Source organism: Phyllobates terribilis, unplaced genomic scaffold (assembly GCF_046119375.1).
Source record: "Phyllobates terribilis strain yellow unplaced genomic scaffold, ASM4611937v1 Scaffold_3__8_contigs__length_932513732, whole genome shotgun sequence".
Lineage (NCBI taxonomy): Eukaryota > Metazoa > Chordata > Amphibia > Anura > Dendrobatidae > Phyllobates > Phyllobates terribilis.
The window spans coordinates 195842495-195857009 of NW_027362763.1; the positions used below are offsets into that span (position 1 = coordinate 195842495).

At 43.8% G+C, this 14515-nt stretch overlaps 1 protein-coding gene across 4 annotated transcripts in view; it reads left to right on the top strand.

The window, feature by feature from the left end:
- The window catches only part of LOC141258016 (transcription cofactor HES-6-like), a 41683-nt gene that overhangs the window by 10630 nt on the left and 16538 nt on the right, over nucleotides 1–14515 (top strand). For 2 of the 4 annotated variants that reach the window (XM_073673009.1, XM_073673010.1), the window contains exon 2: nucleotides 14015–14110. In XM_073673009.1, the coding sequence (XP_073529110.1) occupies nucleotides 14015–14110 (96 nt within the window). Of the gene's footprint in view, nucleotides 1–8697; nucleotides 8973–14014; nucleotides 14111–14515 lie in introns of those variants that run through there. The other 2 variants (XM_073673012.1, XM_073673011.1) reach the window with 2 other exon arrangements.

Sequence of the window (14515 nt, forward strand, 5' to 3'; positions counted from 1 at the left end):
ATTTTTTTTAATCTATTGAAACATACCTATCCCCCTCTCATGCAGTTTTAACCCCTTTACGACCTTGGGATTTTCCGTTTTTGCATTTTCGTTTTTTGCTCCCCTTGTTGCCAGAGCCATAGCGTCTTTATTTTTTTGGCAATATGGCCATGTGAGGGCTTATTTTTTGCGGGACAAGTTGTACTTTTAAACGCCTTTACTAGTTTGACCATATCGTGTACTGGAAAACGGGAAAAAAATTCCAAGTGCGGTGAAATTGCAAAAAAAATGCAATTCCACAGTTGTTTTTTTTTCTTTCCACGTTCACTGAATGCTAAAACTGACCTGCATTATTATTCTCCAGGTCATTACGAGTTTGTAGACACCAAACATATATAGGTTCTTTTTTATTTAAGTGGTGAAAAAAAAATCCAAAGTTTGCTAAAAAAAAAAAAAAAGTCGCCATTTTCCAAGACCATCAGCGTCTCCATTTTTCGGGATCTGGGGCCGGGTGTGGGTTTATTTTTTGCGCGCCAGGCTGACGTTTTTATTGATACTATTTTGGGGTAGATACGATTTTTTGATCGCCCGTTATTGCATTTTATTGCAATGCTGCATCGACCAAAAAAACGTAATTCTGGCGTTTGGAATTTTTTTCTTGTTACGCCGTTTACCTATCGGATTAATTCTTTTTTTATATTGATAGATCGGGCGATTCTGAACGTGGCAATACCAAATATGTGTATGTGGGGTTTATTTTTATTATTTTATTTTGAATGGGGCAAAAAGGGGGTGATTTAAACTTTTATATATTTTTTTATTTTTTAAATATTTTTAAAAACATTTTTTTACACTTTTTGCTTGCTTCTATTGTCTCCATATGAGACTAGAAGCAGCAACTGTTTGATCGCCTCTGCTACATAGAGTTGATGAACAGATCAGCTCTATGTAGCAGAAATTCTCCGGTGCTATGAGCGCCGACCACTAGGTGGCGCTCATAGCGATCTTTACATGACAACCACTGGGGCCTTCTGCAGACCCAGGGTTGTCATGCCCACCCATCAGTGACCCACGAACACGGGCGTCACTGATGGGCGGGGTAAGTGACTGGGCGGGGCATTTAACTGGTTAACAGCCGCTGGTGGATCGCGATTCCACCCGCGGCTGTTGCGGGCACATGTCAGCTGTAATAATCAGCTGACATGTGCTCGGTTCAGTGCGGGCTCACCTCCGGAGCCCTCACTGAAACGGGGGTGATGGCCTGGGGCGTACTAATACGCCTCAGACCAGAACGGTTTAAATGTCCTTGTTTTCATGTTGTTTTTAGATGAGGTTGAGTCTCTATTAAAGTTGTCATTTTATATAAAATTGCTCTTTTTTTAAATACATTTTTGGGGTTTCTATGTTTTTGGTATTCTAGGGCTCATACCTATTTATTACTTTTTTTGTATTTCCTTCTTTTATAGGATACAGAAATGAAGGGTTAAAGTGCAGAACGGTTGGCTGGAGTACAGAGACAGGGAAGGAAGTCATAGCGATACATTGACCCGTTTGACTAATATACAAGGGATTCTTCATTGACTGTGAATACCTGCAGTGGCATAAATAGAGCTGACGGAGGCGTGATTCCTGTAGGCAGCTAGTGTGAAGTGGGCTGCTGACAAGGTGTGACACTGGTCCTGGAGGACTTAGTCAATCTTTATCTGACCAGTATAGAGCATGGGGTACTGCACCATAGTGTTGGATATTGACAGTGGTAGAAGAAATACTCGATTACTATTACTCAGCATTCTGTACTGAACACCATCATTATGCCGTCTACTAAGAAACTAAGATATGAGCCTCTGCCTTATGGGGAAGAAATGGGTAAAGAAATGCGTGTCATTTACCAGATGTTGGAGAATGTTATCAAGAATGTCAGTAAAGCTGTTGTTAAGCTTTTAAAACGGTCTCCCTGATTCATCACGTGAATGTAAGATCCGCATCACATCGTAACACTGATGGCCTGGAAAGGGGTAAGCAACAAGTCCCCACAAAGCACACGAACACTCAGGGGTACCGTAACAGGGTGTATAGGGGTGCGGAAAGTGTTGCCAGCCAGTTCCCTCCCTTACAAATTGACAGTGGTACTAGTGTTGGAGTATTAATCAGTCCCTAACCCAGTGAAAGAACCACTTAGAAAAGTAAAAAGCCTTAGTTACTTACTGGTAATGGGATTTTTCGGAGCCCATGACAGCACCACGAGAGAGGATCCGCCCATCATGGACAGGAAACCTACAGGTTAAAAAAGGGGCGGCACCTCTCTCCCGCCTCAGTTTAGTTAACAGAGCATGAGGGGACCGCCAAGGTTAATAACAACAACACAAATTCATTTTAAGCCTATTACTTTAAGTAACTTCCCCCGAAGGTGCAAAAAAGAAGAAAACAACTCTACGGGAGTGCAATAACAACACCAGTGTAGGGAGGGAATATAAGGGTGCTGTCATGGGCTCCGAAAAATCCCGTTACCGGTAAGTAACTAAGGCTTTATTCGTACTCCCATGACAGCACCACGAGAGAATTACAGAGACGAAAGGAGATTAGGGAGGGACCACAGCTTGAAGCACCCTTCTCCCAAAGGTGAGGTCAGAAGAGTCACCCAAGTCCAATCTATTATGCCTATAGAAGGTGGAGGGAGAAGACCAGGTGGCAGCCTTACATATGTCCTCGATGGAAACTCCCGTCTTCTCGGCCCAGGAAGTCGCTACCGCTCTGGTGGAGTGTGCTCTCAACCCTTCCGGTGCTTCCCTATCCCCCGAGGAGTAAGCGAGGGAGATGGCCTCTCTAATCCACCTTGCGATTGTGGATTTTGAAGCTTTAGAACCTTTTCTGGCCCCCTGATAGCATATAAATAGGGAACTATCTTTCCTAAATTTGTGTGAAACCTCCAAATATTTAAGCACGCACCTTCTCACATCTAATGTATGTAGTTTCTCCTCTTTCTGATTTTTAGGGGGGAAACAAAAGGTTGGAAGATTTACCTCTTGAGTTCTATGAAACCGCGAGACTACTTTTGGGAGAAAAGCTGGATCAGGCTTTAACACAATTCTATCATCCATAATTTGGGTAAATGGAGGGGATATTGAAAAGGCCTGTATGTCACTTACTCTTCTGGCCGAAGTCAGGGCCACTAACAGGGCTGTTTTAAGAAATATAATTTTATGAGTGGCTGAATCTAGAGGTTCGAAGGGGGGTTAGTTAAGGCATTTAAGACTAGGTTTAGATCCCAGGGAGAGGGTTTGGATTTAATGATAGGTCTACATCTGAAAGAGGCCTTTATAAACCGTGCTACCCAATAATTTTCTGCTATATCAGATGCAAATAAGGCCCCTAAAGCCGACACCTGTACCTTCAAGGTACTAGTGGTTAGACCCTGTTCTAACCCCCGTTGTAGGAACTCTAGTATCTTCCCAATAGGGATCCCATCCTCCAGCTTGAATTCTGTAAAAGATAGGAATTTTCTCCAAGTTCTAGCATAGATGCGGGTAGTAACGGGCTTTCTGCTACTTAAGAGAGTGTTTACCAAATTTGAGGAAAACCCTTTGCTGGCTAACAGTGCCCTCTCAAATTCCATGCCGTCAAATGGAGATTTGGGGCTGGAGGATGGGAAACTGGGCCCTGAGTAAGAAGGTCCGGGATTTCCGGAAGGATCCAGGGGTCTGATACTGACATCCTGCGGAGACAAGAGAACCATGGCCTCTTGGGCCAAAAGGGGCATATGAGGATCACCCTGGCTTCGTCTGTCCTGATCTTTCTTAGGACTGACGGAAGCAGGACCATAGGAGGGAAGGCGTACGCCAAAGGAAACTCCCAGGGTATCATGAGGGCATCCACCGCCAGGGGCTTTTCTCTGGGGTCTAGAGAACAAAATGCTGTCACTTTCCGGTTGGACTTCATTGCAAACAAGTCCACTGCTGGAAGACCCCACATTGCCACGATCCTGGAGAATACTCGAGGGTTCAAAGACCATTCTCCTTCCTTTAGGGAATTGCGGCTGAGAAAATCTGCCCTGATGTTTTCTTTTCCTCTTAGATGCACCGCAGAAGGGGAGAGAAAATGATCTTCTGCTTTTTGAAGAAGTCTGTCTGCCACTCTCATTAAGTCCTTTGAACGGGTCCGCCATGATGGTTTATATACGCTACTGAGACTTGATTGTCCGAGAGTATACGGACATCCTGGCCCTGTAAATATACAAGGAACCCATTGAGCGCATAATCAACCGCCAAAAGTTCCTTAACATTTGAGGAAAACCGTACTTCATTTTCTGACCAGGTTCCCTGAATTGAGCTGTTTTCAAAATGAGCTCCCCAACCTGTAGCACTTGCTTCTGTAGTTACAACTGACGTAGGTTAATTTTCCCAAGGAACTCCCCTAGAAAGATTAGTGTAAACTAACCACCAGTGAAGAGATTGTAAGGAGCGAGGGCCCAAGGTAAACTCCCGGTCTAGATGACCATCTAGGAGTGAATCGTTATACAAGACATCCCATTGAAGAGCCCTTGAATGAAATTGGGACCAGCGTACCGCCGAAAAACTTGAGGTCAGGGTCCCCAATAAGGACATGGCTTTGCGCAGTGTCATGGAGGGACTATCTATACAGTGTTTCACTAGTCCCTGAATTTTAGTAATTTTCTCATCTGATAAATGACATATCTGTTTGTCTGAATCTAAAATGACCCCCAGGAACTGTTGGACTTTTTGTGGAATTAATCTAGATTTTTCTAAATTTAGGAACCAACCTAGTCTTTGTAGGATCGAAATTGTTACCTGAAGGTGGGCTTCGCATTGCGCAAAGGAGTCCCCCACTATCAGGAAATCATCGAGGTACGGGATTATTAAAATATCTTTTCCTCTTATGTGGGTCATCACTTCTGCCACCAGTTTAGTAAAAACTCTTGGGGCTATAGCTAATCCAAAAGGAAGGGCGATGTACTGGAAGTGTTTTATCACCCATTTGATTTGATGGCTAATCTTAAATACTTTTGATAATCCTTATGAATGGGGACATGGTAGTAAGCGTCTTTTAGATCCAGGACAACCATAAAACAGTGGGGAAAAAGCAATTTTATTATTGTTTTTAACGATTCCATTTTGAAGGTGTCTATTCTAAGAAACCTATTTAAAGATTTTACATTTATGATAGTCCTGAAACACCCATCCGGCTTGGGAATCAAGAAGAGCGAGGAGTAGAATCAGTCTCCCTCTTCTGTTTTCGGAACCTCAATCAAGACGTTTTTCTTTGTTAGGTCTTGTATTTCCGATATGAGCCTGCCACTCTGGGGAGGAACTAGAGGGAACAATTACAAATCTCCTGTAAGGAAGGGTTTGGAATTGAAATTTATGACCAAATCTAATTAGGCCCAAAATCCAACCGCTATGTGAGATACATTCCCAAGCCGGAAAAAACAATGACAATCTCCCCCCCACCTGGGTGGATTGTGGTTCCCCTGGCTTCTGCTCATCTCTGGAAGAAGAACCAAAGAGTAGGCCTCTACCTTTGCGACCCCTTTCCTCGAATTTCTCCTGTTCTCTAAAGAATCGCCTACGGGCAAACTTCTTTCTCCAAAAGGATCTTTTAAAAGAGGGTAGAGGTACAGATGGAAAGCCCTTCTTAGGATCTCCTGCTTTTTCCAACAGATCATCCATAGTCTGGCCAAAAAGATATTCACCCTCACAAGGAATTGTACAGAGTCTAGACTTTGTTTGTACATCTCCCGGCCAGCATTTTAGCCAAAGGGCTCGCCGAGCAGCATTTGAAAGAGCTGACGATTTTGCTGCTAGTCTGACAGAGTCCGCAGATGCGTCAGCAAGAAAGGCCGCTGCCCCCTGGACTAGGGGGAGAGAAGAAATGATTTCCTTCCTGGGGACACCTTCTTTCAATTGATTGTCCAGCTGTTCAAGCCAGACCATCAGGGCCCTGGATGTGCAGGTGGCAGCCACTGCTGGTTTCAGGGCTCCTGTAGTGGTCTCCCAGGTACCTTTTAAAACGGTATCTGCTCGTCTGTCCAGGGGTTCTCTTAAAGCTCCCATGTCGTCGAAGGGGAGGGAAGCCTTTTTTGAAGCTTTGGCAATGGCTACATCAAGCCTTGGCGCCTTTGACCAGGAGGAGCATGCGGAATCGTCAAACGGATATCTCCTTTTGAAAGAGGGAGGGATGCTGCCTTTTCTGTCCGGCTTCTGCCATTCTCTTTCAATAAGATCCTTAATTTTTGTGTTCATGGGAAAGGATCTTTTCTTTCTTTGACCTAAACCTCCAAACATAACATCTTCCCGGGACTTCTCTGGTTTAGCGTCCACAATGCCCATAGTAGAACGGACAGCTTTCACTAAGGCATCTACCTCATTTAAAGGGAAACATTGTCTCTCAGATTCGCTATCAGAGGAGGATATGGAAGAGGAAGAAATGTCCGAGATGTCGGAGTCTGAGTCCGGTCGAGGGTCCTGAGGGGAATGCCTGACCTCAGAATTCTCACGCAAGGCCTTGCCTACTTCTTCTTTAATTAAGGTTTTAAGGCCTAAAGAAAACCCCGGGGTCTCTTCCACCATCACCTTGTCAATACAAGGCTGGCACAATTTTTTAGTATATGCATCAGGGAGCGGGCTGCTACATAGGGCACATTCTTTATGCCTAGCTTTAAACGTACATTTCTTGCTCTGAAAAAAATTCCATAGACAGAGAAGAAAAAAAAAGAGCAATTAGTAGAACTTTCACAGAGAGTCCACTTACCCCCTGGCATATGCGGTACCGTAGAAGCAGAGGAATCCTTCTTAACGGGCGGAGGATCTCGTCGAACGACAGGACCTTCCTTCCTGCTCTTAGCGGTAAACTTCTTAGTAGAACGGCTGGACCCGGTTCGGGAACGACGTTGTACCGCCTGTTGTCAGGGCTCCCCAGAGGGCTGCTCTTGCAGCAGTTGTTCTTGCTGAGGTGAAAGCTCCGGTGTATCTCCCATTGTATACGAGAAAACAAAGGGCTGGGAAGCACCTCTGCATGTAGCCAGCCTTCTTATATACTGGCCATGCAGGTACCTTTTTTTTTTTTTTTTACACGGGGGGGGGGCCTCTTTTTCCTCCTCCCCCCTACCCCCTCCCCGGGCTGGGCAGAACACCTGCGGGCTCATCCGTTCCGGGACGCCCATACTGTTCTGGCATCCCCACCGCTTGCATGCGGCCCGTACTTCCTGGTTGCGCGCGAGCTGCGTCCACTTCCGGTGGAGGCATAGGCCCGCCCCAACATGGCCGCGCCTGTACGTTCCCCGCCGGCACGGCCGCGATCTCTTGTAGGAAGCGGGGGGGGGGGAGAAAGTCTTACCCGCATGCGGCCTCCATCCACACATATAGCGGACCATCCAGCTCCAGTGAGGGGAAGTCACGCTGGCCGCAACGCGCACGGAGGTGCCTCAATGAGCCCTGCCGTGGCGTCTCCAGGAAGAAGAGGACTGACCAGGGGAGGAACCTCATCGCTCCAGGTACCCTGTCTATCCCTCTGGGCAAGAGACCGCTCCAATATTCCTCCTGCAGGAACCTGATAGGTCTCCCATCATGGACAGGAAACCTAAACTGAGGCGGGAGAGAGGTGCTGCCCTTTTTTAACCTGTAGGTTTCCTGTCCATGATGGGCGGATCCTCTCTCGTGGAGCTGTCATGGGAGTATGAATAAATAATGTTTAGCTGTTCATCTGCAGCTACATTGTTGGTATCTTCTAAAAAGAAAGCCTCTCTACAAGTGCCCCTACATCTATTACAGCTATCCCTTCCTCCAGACACATGCACTCTCGATTTGGCCGAGTGTGCATGTGTTTTCAGCAAAGAAAGGGCTGTAAGTGACTGCCAGCAGCCTAGCTTCCCTGAGAACAAAAAGATTGGACGTTGAAATTCAGTATGTCTGATCCTTCTGGCTCCAAAAATCATGTCAGGAAAAAATCGGCCTGTCAAACCCAAAATTGTCCAGTACCTGCTAACTTTTCTCTGATGCATACAGTCACTTTTACAGGCAACCTAAAGCACTACCACCTGGAGAAAGTAGTATGTAGTACCATCCGGGACGGCGCTCCATATTGTATCCCACCTGATATGGTGTATACCATCCCTCTGATGCTTCACTGTGCACATGTGAAAAGAGGACATGCAAGTATAGAAGGTATTATATTACGACTGATAGGTGGAATCTTGACAGGTATACAATCTGCCCTATGTCACACATGTGTAAATGAAAGTATGTCAGAAAAACCACCATCGAATAATTCAATAAAAAAAAATGCAGAAAGTGCTACTTGCATGTTGGATGTGTGTTCCCTACCCCAGGGATTTTGCTTGTTGCTATTTTGCCTGTCCTGGTTATTTGTAAGAATGTTTTTAACCAGTATTTAATATAAATGTATATTTTATACACACTGCCTTTGCTCCTCCTCTTTTCAAATCTTCATTTAGGAGTGTTCTAGATTTCTTTACATGCATTAATGATCTATGATGATCTAATTATTTGTACCTCAATATGCCTATGGGACTTGTATTTCTAAACTGTGCACATGTGCATCTGGATTGGCCATAACCCCTCATGTCTCGGCTTCTTCACTCTGTTTATCTACAAGTTGCATTCTTTTGATGAGGTTACATTGTGACATGGGGGCGTCAGGGGGTTGGTTTTATCTTCACAATAGACCCTGATCTGGACATCTGGTCTGAGGATTCTTGAATAGAAAGGGAAAGAGTGAGCTATTCACATGCTAATGGAGGCCTGTATATAATGCTAGAGCGGGAAACTGTTGTAGAGACATAGAAAAAGGCACAGACCCAGGGAGTGGAAGGTTAGAGAGGCACAACACAGATACAGGACAAGGGTAGAGCCAATCTCAGCCAGGGATCACACTGGGAAGCTGGACAGCACAAGCTGGAGGCAATGTCTGCAGCAGCTAAGGATCCCCTGAAACTATCCAATTCTAAACAGGAAAGAAAGGTAAGACCTCGCTCGGTGAGGAGCTAACAGTATAGACGCAGAACTTATTGGCATGGGAATCTGTGCCGCCAGATTACATATTGGAGATCCGCAGTATGGCACAGTTCACACACTTGCAGCTGGACCCATTTAAATTTTGCAGGCAGGCTCTGCCTAATGGACATTGGGAAGGTTCACACACAGCAAGAAGCAGCTTGTCAAGTCTGTGTATTTCAGAATCACAGCATGCGGGGTAGAAAAGCCTTCCATGTGACTGCTGCACAGCTTTGTGTTATATTCATGTATGGCATAATAAAGGAAGACTGCAGAAATCAGCTGTAGCATGAAATCCGTCTATCCTATAATGTATGGACTATTAATAAGTATACCCATTAACTACAGGAACAATACTTACTACTGCCTTGTGGCATGTGTTGATTGTGTGGATTTTCACTTGCCACAATTGTGTACGTGGCGCTGGCAAGTGCAAATTCACACATTGATGGTAGGGAAATCACAGCTACATTGGCCGGTGGACCTAAAGTAATATGTAATAAAATGTCAGTACGGCACTAAAAAATAACCTCAGTGATATATAAAAATAGCGACTTACAAAAACTTACAGTATATGGCAAGTGTTTAAAACTTCAGTAGTTTCTTAGGTTGCGTCCATCGCTTCTGATCATAGCAAAGTTATGACACCTATGACATATCTGTTTCCAAATGGACTTAATTGGGCGTATAACACTTCACTATATAATTTGTGCTGTCAAAAATACTGTAAATCCTGTCAGAAAGGATAATGACAGAAAGAACAGCTGGGCGACCACCAATATGGCTGACATTTCAGCTCTCAGAAAGGTTGGCGCACTAGTTCTGGGACAGATTAGACTAATTATACAATGGTACAAATACAAAATTGTTGGATAAATACGGACACATTAAGTCCCATTCATTGTAGAAAGGGTGTCTATAGTTTCACTATACTTTTGTAGTTCTCTTTTCAGAAGAAAGAAGTCACTCAGGAGTTAATGAAAGGCTGCCCACGTTATTTGCTGGCTGTCAGTGGAAGGAGTGACATGTTAGTGTGGCCAAGGTAAGTATGAGACTGCTGTGGCTGGCACTTAAAGGGGCTGTCCACTACTCAGACAACCCCTTCTGAATCTCTATGTTTCCTCCCAGTAAACTAATAACATCTCTTCTCACCTCCAGTGACGGCGCTGTTCCAGCAGTGTCAGCACTGTCTCTCCCGGGGCTCACATGACATTGCTATGTCACGCGACCCCTGCTGCCTGCCAGTTAGCGCTGGCTTCACTATCCTCTACGGCATCAGATGTAAGTATAAGTGTTATTATTTTACTGGGCGGTAACATAGGGATTCAGAAGGGATTGTCCGAGTAGTAGACAACCCATTTAAAGGGAACCTATCATGTCCGATAATGCTATTAACCTGCAGATGAAAGGTTAATCTGAAGGTGCCAGGCCACTGTAATGAAAGTGTGACACCCAGGAGAAAACAAACTTTATTTCCCTTTGGAGCCTCCAGCTTTCAGTCATACAGGCGTGCGAACGCAACTTCAGTCATCACTCACTATAAAGTGAGCAGCGGCTGTACGCACGTCCTCCTGACACTTTGACTATTAGTTGGGTTTAGCATGCAAAGTGACCTGTCAGTCAAAGTGCCGGGGCGTGTTTACACCTGCGACTCACAGTATAGCGATAGATGCTGGAAGCCGTGTTGGCACGCCTGTATGACTGAAAGCTGGAGGCTCCCAGGAGAAATAAAGGTTAAGGTACGGCGGCCAGTTACCTTCATAATGCTAATAACTTAGAGATTAACCCTTTATCTGCAGGTTAATAGTGTTATTGGACACGACAGGTTCCCTTTAATTTTCTAGGTACAGCTGTGTCTTGGACTATACATTATAAAGGCATTGGTGTTGTGCATGTCAGCCTTAATGAAGACACCACTGGAGTGAAATGTGCCTAATTCATTAAGAGATACACTCTAGTTAATGGATTAGGTTTATTTTACAGCTGCCTTGTGCCTGCACCAGAAATGTTAGTTCAGTCAGAGACTGGATTACATTTCTGGAGTAAAAGTAGCCAAAATGTAAAAAAATATTCTTTGCCACACCTCATCCCGCTTAAGTTCATCTCACTTTGGTAAGGCTTGCCAGGACTTACGTAAAAATACAAAAAGTTGCAAAATTTTGTTCAGCTTCAAGTTGCACAAAAATTTCAAGGTCTTTTAGATCACAAAACTGACAAAATACCTTAATAAATCAGGCCCTATATATTTTATATGTGTACTTCTGTGGCTGGATTTATCATATGGGCAAGCTAAGGCTGGCGATATACATTAGATAGCTGTCACCTGGGCATTCATCTCCTCCAATCCCTCCATACATACGCATGTTCAGCCAGACACATTTTCTTAGTAGGAAGAGGGGAATAAGCTTCCCTATGTACACACAAGGGAGAGACCTGTCAATCACCTGCCGGAGTGCTTCAGATGTAAGTATACCTGACTGCCCGCGGTTTGGACAGCACGAATCAGGTGACAGGTTTCCTTTACACCGCTTCAGGACCGGGCAATTTCTCATTTTGCATCTTCATTTTTACCTCCTTTTCCAAAAATCATAACTTTTTTATTTTTCCAGCAACATAGCTGTATGAGGGCTTGTGTTTCTGCAGAACAAGTTGTAGCTTTGAATGACATTATTCATTTTACTTTACAATGTACTAAGTATTGGGAAAAGAATTCCAAGTGTGGTGAAATGGTACAAAATGTGCAATTCCAACAATATTTTTTGGGTTTTGTCTTTTTTAGCGCTCATTGTGCAGTAAAAATGATTCAAATTTTTCTAGATTTTTTTATTTTCTCTATATTTTTAAAACATTTTGTTCATTTTTTTAATTTGTTTAATTTTTAGTATTGCAGTATATAGTGTAATTCCCAGTATCCTCTAAAACAGTGGTGGGGAATCTTTTTTTTTTTGGGCAATGGCCATTTGGATATTTGTACCATCCTTCAGGGCTGACTCTGCCCACAAAGTATGTCCTGACGCTGGCACTGGTGTCAGGATGTAATCTTTCATTGCACGCGCCTCAGTGTTCAGTAGTGAATGCACGTGCTCACAGAGGAAGGAAAAATTAATGGGCCGGCGGCCATCAAAATACAGCTGCCGGCCCAAGTATTACAGTCCCCAGGAATCTGCCTGGGGTCCAGATAAAATGTCATCGAGGACCGTAAACAGCCTACAGGCCTAAGGTTCACCACCCCTGCTCTAAAGCATCAGAGGAGTACCAGGATGACACCAATGGGAGCCTTCAGTAGGCCCCTGTGTGCCATACTAACCCATTGGCACCCCAAGATCACGTCGTCGTAGGCTGATAATAGCTGTAGCATGCTCGCACCTGGTGTGACGTCATTGAAATGAGTAGATTAACCTCAGAAATAGTCCATATAAAAAAACACAGCACACTTCATTCTTCTATTCTTGTAATACAGGAAATATTTATTCCAAAAATCTATTTAAGTCCAAAAAAATGATATGGAGACACAGTCGTAAACGGCTTCAAAGGATTCAACGATCTGTGACAAATAGTGTTGCGTGAACTTGCTCGGATAAGAGGTTATCTGAGCACGCTCGAGTCCTAACTGAGTATCTTCGGCGTGCTCGGAAAATATATTCGCATTGCCGCGACTGCATGATTCGTGGCTGTTAGAGAGCTTCAATACATGCAGGAATTGCCTGTTTGTCAGGCAATCCCTGCATGTCTCGTGACTGTCAAACAGCTGCAAATAATGCAGCCGCGGCGACTCCAACATATTTTCTGAGTGCACCGAAGATACTCAGTTAGGACTCGAGCGTGCTCGGATAACCTCTTATCTGAGCATGTTCGCGCAACACTAGAGGAAAAATGTGATGTTTCGGATCTTCAAAAGCCTTGTTCGCATTGTCACAAAATGCTGAAATAGTAGAGTATAAAGTACTAGTACTGCTATGGGTCTCCAAAGTAAAGTAAAATGGAGCCACTGTCAGGATTGCTGGAAAAGCGTCATGCTTGGTGAACAGGCGGCTCAGTTTTGTGTTCACTGAGTGCGAGGGTACGTTCACACCAGTATGGCATGTTGTGGATTTTAATGCAGCTGTGGTTCAACAGAAAGTCCGGTAAGAAAATCTGCAGCATATCCAATCTGTGTGGACATAACCTACCTCAGTAACACATGGCTTCACTTATGGCGTAAACATCATTGGTAAATTTGCCTTTTATTGGGCCAACAGATTCCCAAAATCTTGTAAGTAATTGAAGCATCTGTTAGACCAATAAATCACACTGTTGACGTCATGAATACTTTTGATTGGGTTTTATGATACTGGACAACCCTACTAATAGCCCAAGGGCCAGCATAAAGAACTCTATACTTATCTCCCACACAGGTACAGTTCCTTTGTTACGAGGTGTCAGATGACTGCTGCAGTCAATCAGCAGCTAGTGATCAGCTCCAGCCTCGACAATTACATCTCAGTGGAAGAACAATTTTTCTTCCGCTCTGATGGAATAGTTTATGCTGCAGTCGATCAGTGGCTGCTGACTGGTGGCAGTGGTCATTTGACAATGTTTAGGTCAGGTGACTGGAGAAGGACACAATTCTAAGATCAGAGGCATGGTGCTAGTCCAGATAGCAAGTATAGAGTTTTTACTTCACCCTGGGGCTATTATTAAGAGGATCACCTTTAAGATATGGAATAATCATATGTAACAAATGGTTCTACCAATCAGGTAACTAGCTGCTTATGCAGGTCGATTTTAAGGTCACTGCAACATACTTAGTCCATCATACTTTTTGGAGCTGCCTAGCCAGCAAGGTGCTTGCATAAATTATTCATTGTAGCATTGGTCTCTAATCTGTTGCTCTACAGCTACTGCATAACTACAACTCCCAGCGACACCCTCACTTTTGTGTCGTCATTTCTAAAACTACCATATGTTAGATGAAACTTATGACATCATTCTCAAAATCAACATACATTTTTTTTTCTCCCTCAATTCAGCTCAGAAAGCCGCTCATTGAACGAAAGAGAAGAGAACGAATTAACTCCTGTCTGGAGCAACTGAAAGAAACTGTGATCAGGGCATTTCATCTTGATGTAAGTAAGATGCTTATAGGACATTTCCTCCTAACATTAATAATCAGGTGGAAACTTTTCTCACCTTTCTAGTGAGACAATTTTAACACTTTATAGATATATTATGTATGTATGAATTCATAGACTACTCAAAGATCTATATTTTCAAGGGGAAGGTTTTTAAAGTGTTATTCTTTGTAAAAGTTAATCTATCACCTCCAGGAAAACTGAAGTAAAAGGAGACCACATAAAAAAAAACTTTTCTCAAATATAATGTTATTAGGAAAGCTAATAAAAACAGATTCATTTAGAGATAATAGCTCTGGTCTGTTAAAACAGAGAGACTGAAAAAGAAGGGGACTCCCTGCTGTCTCACTGTTTGACAGCTGGGTGAGACTTCCTGATTCTCAGCTCAGATATCATAGT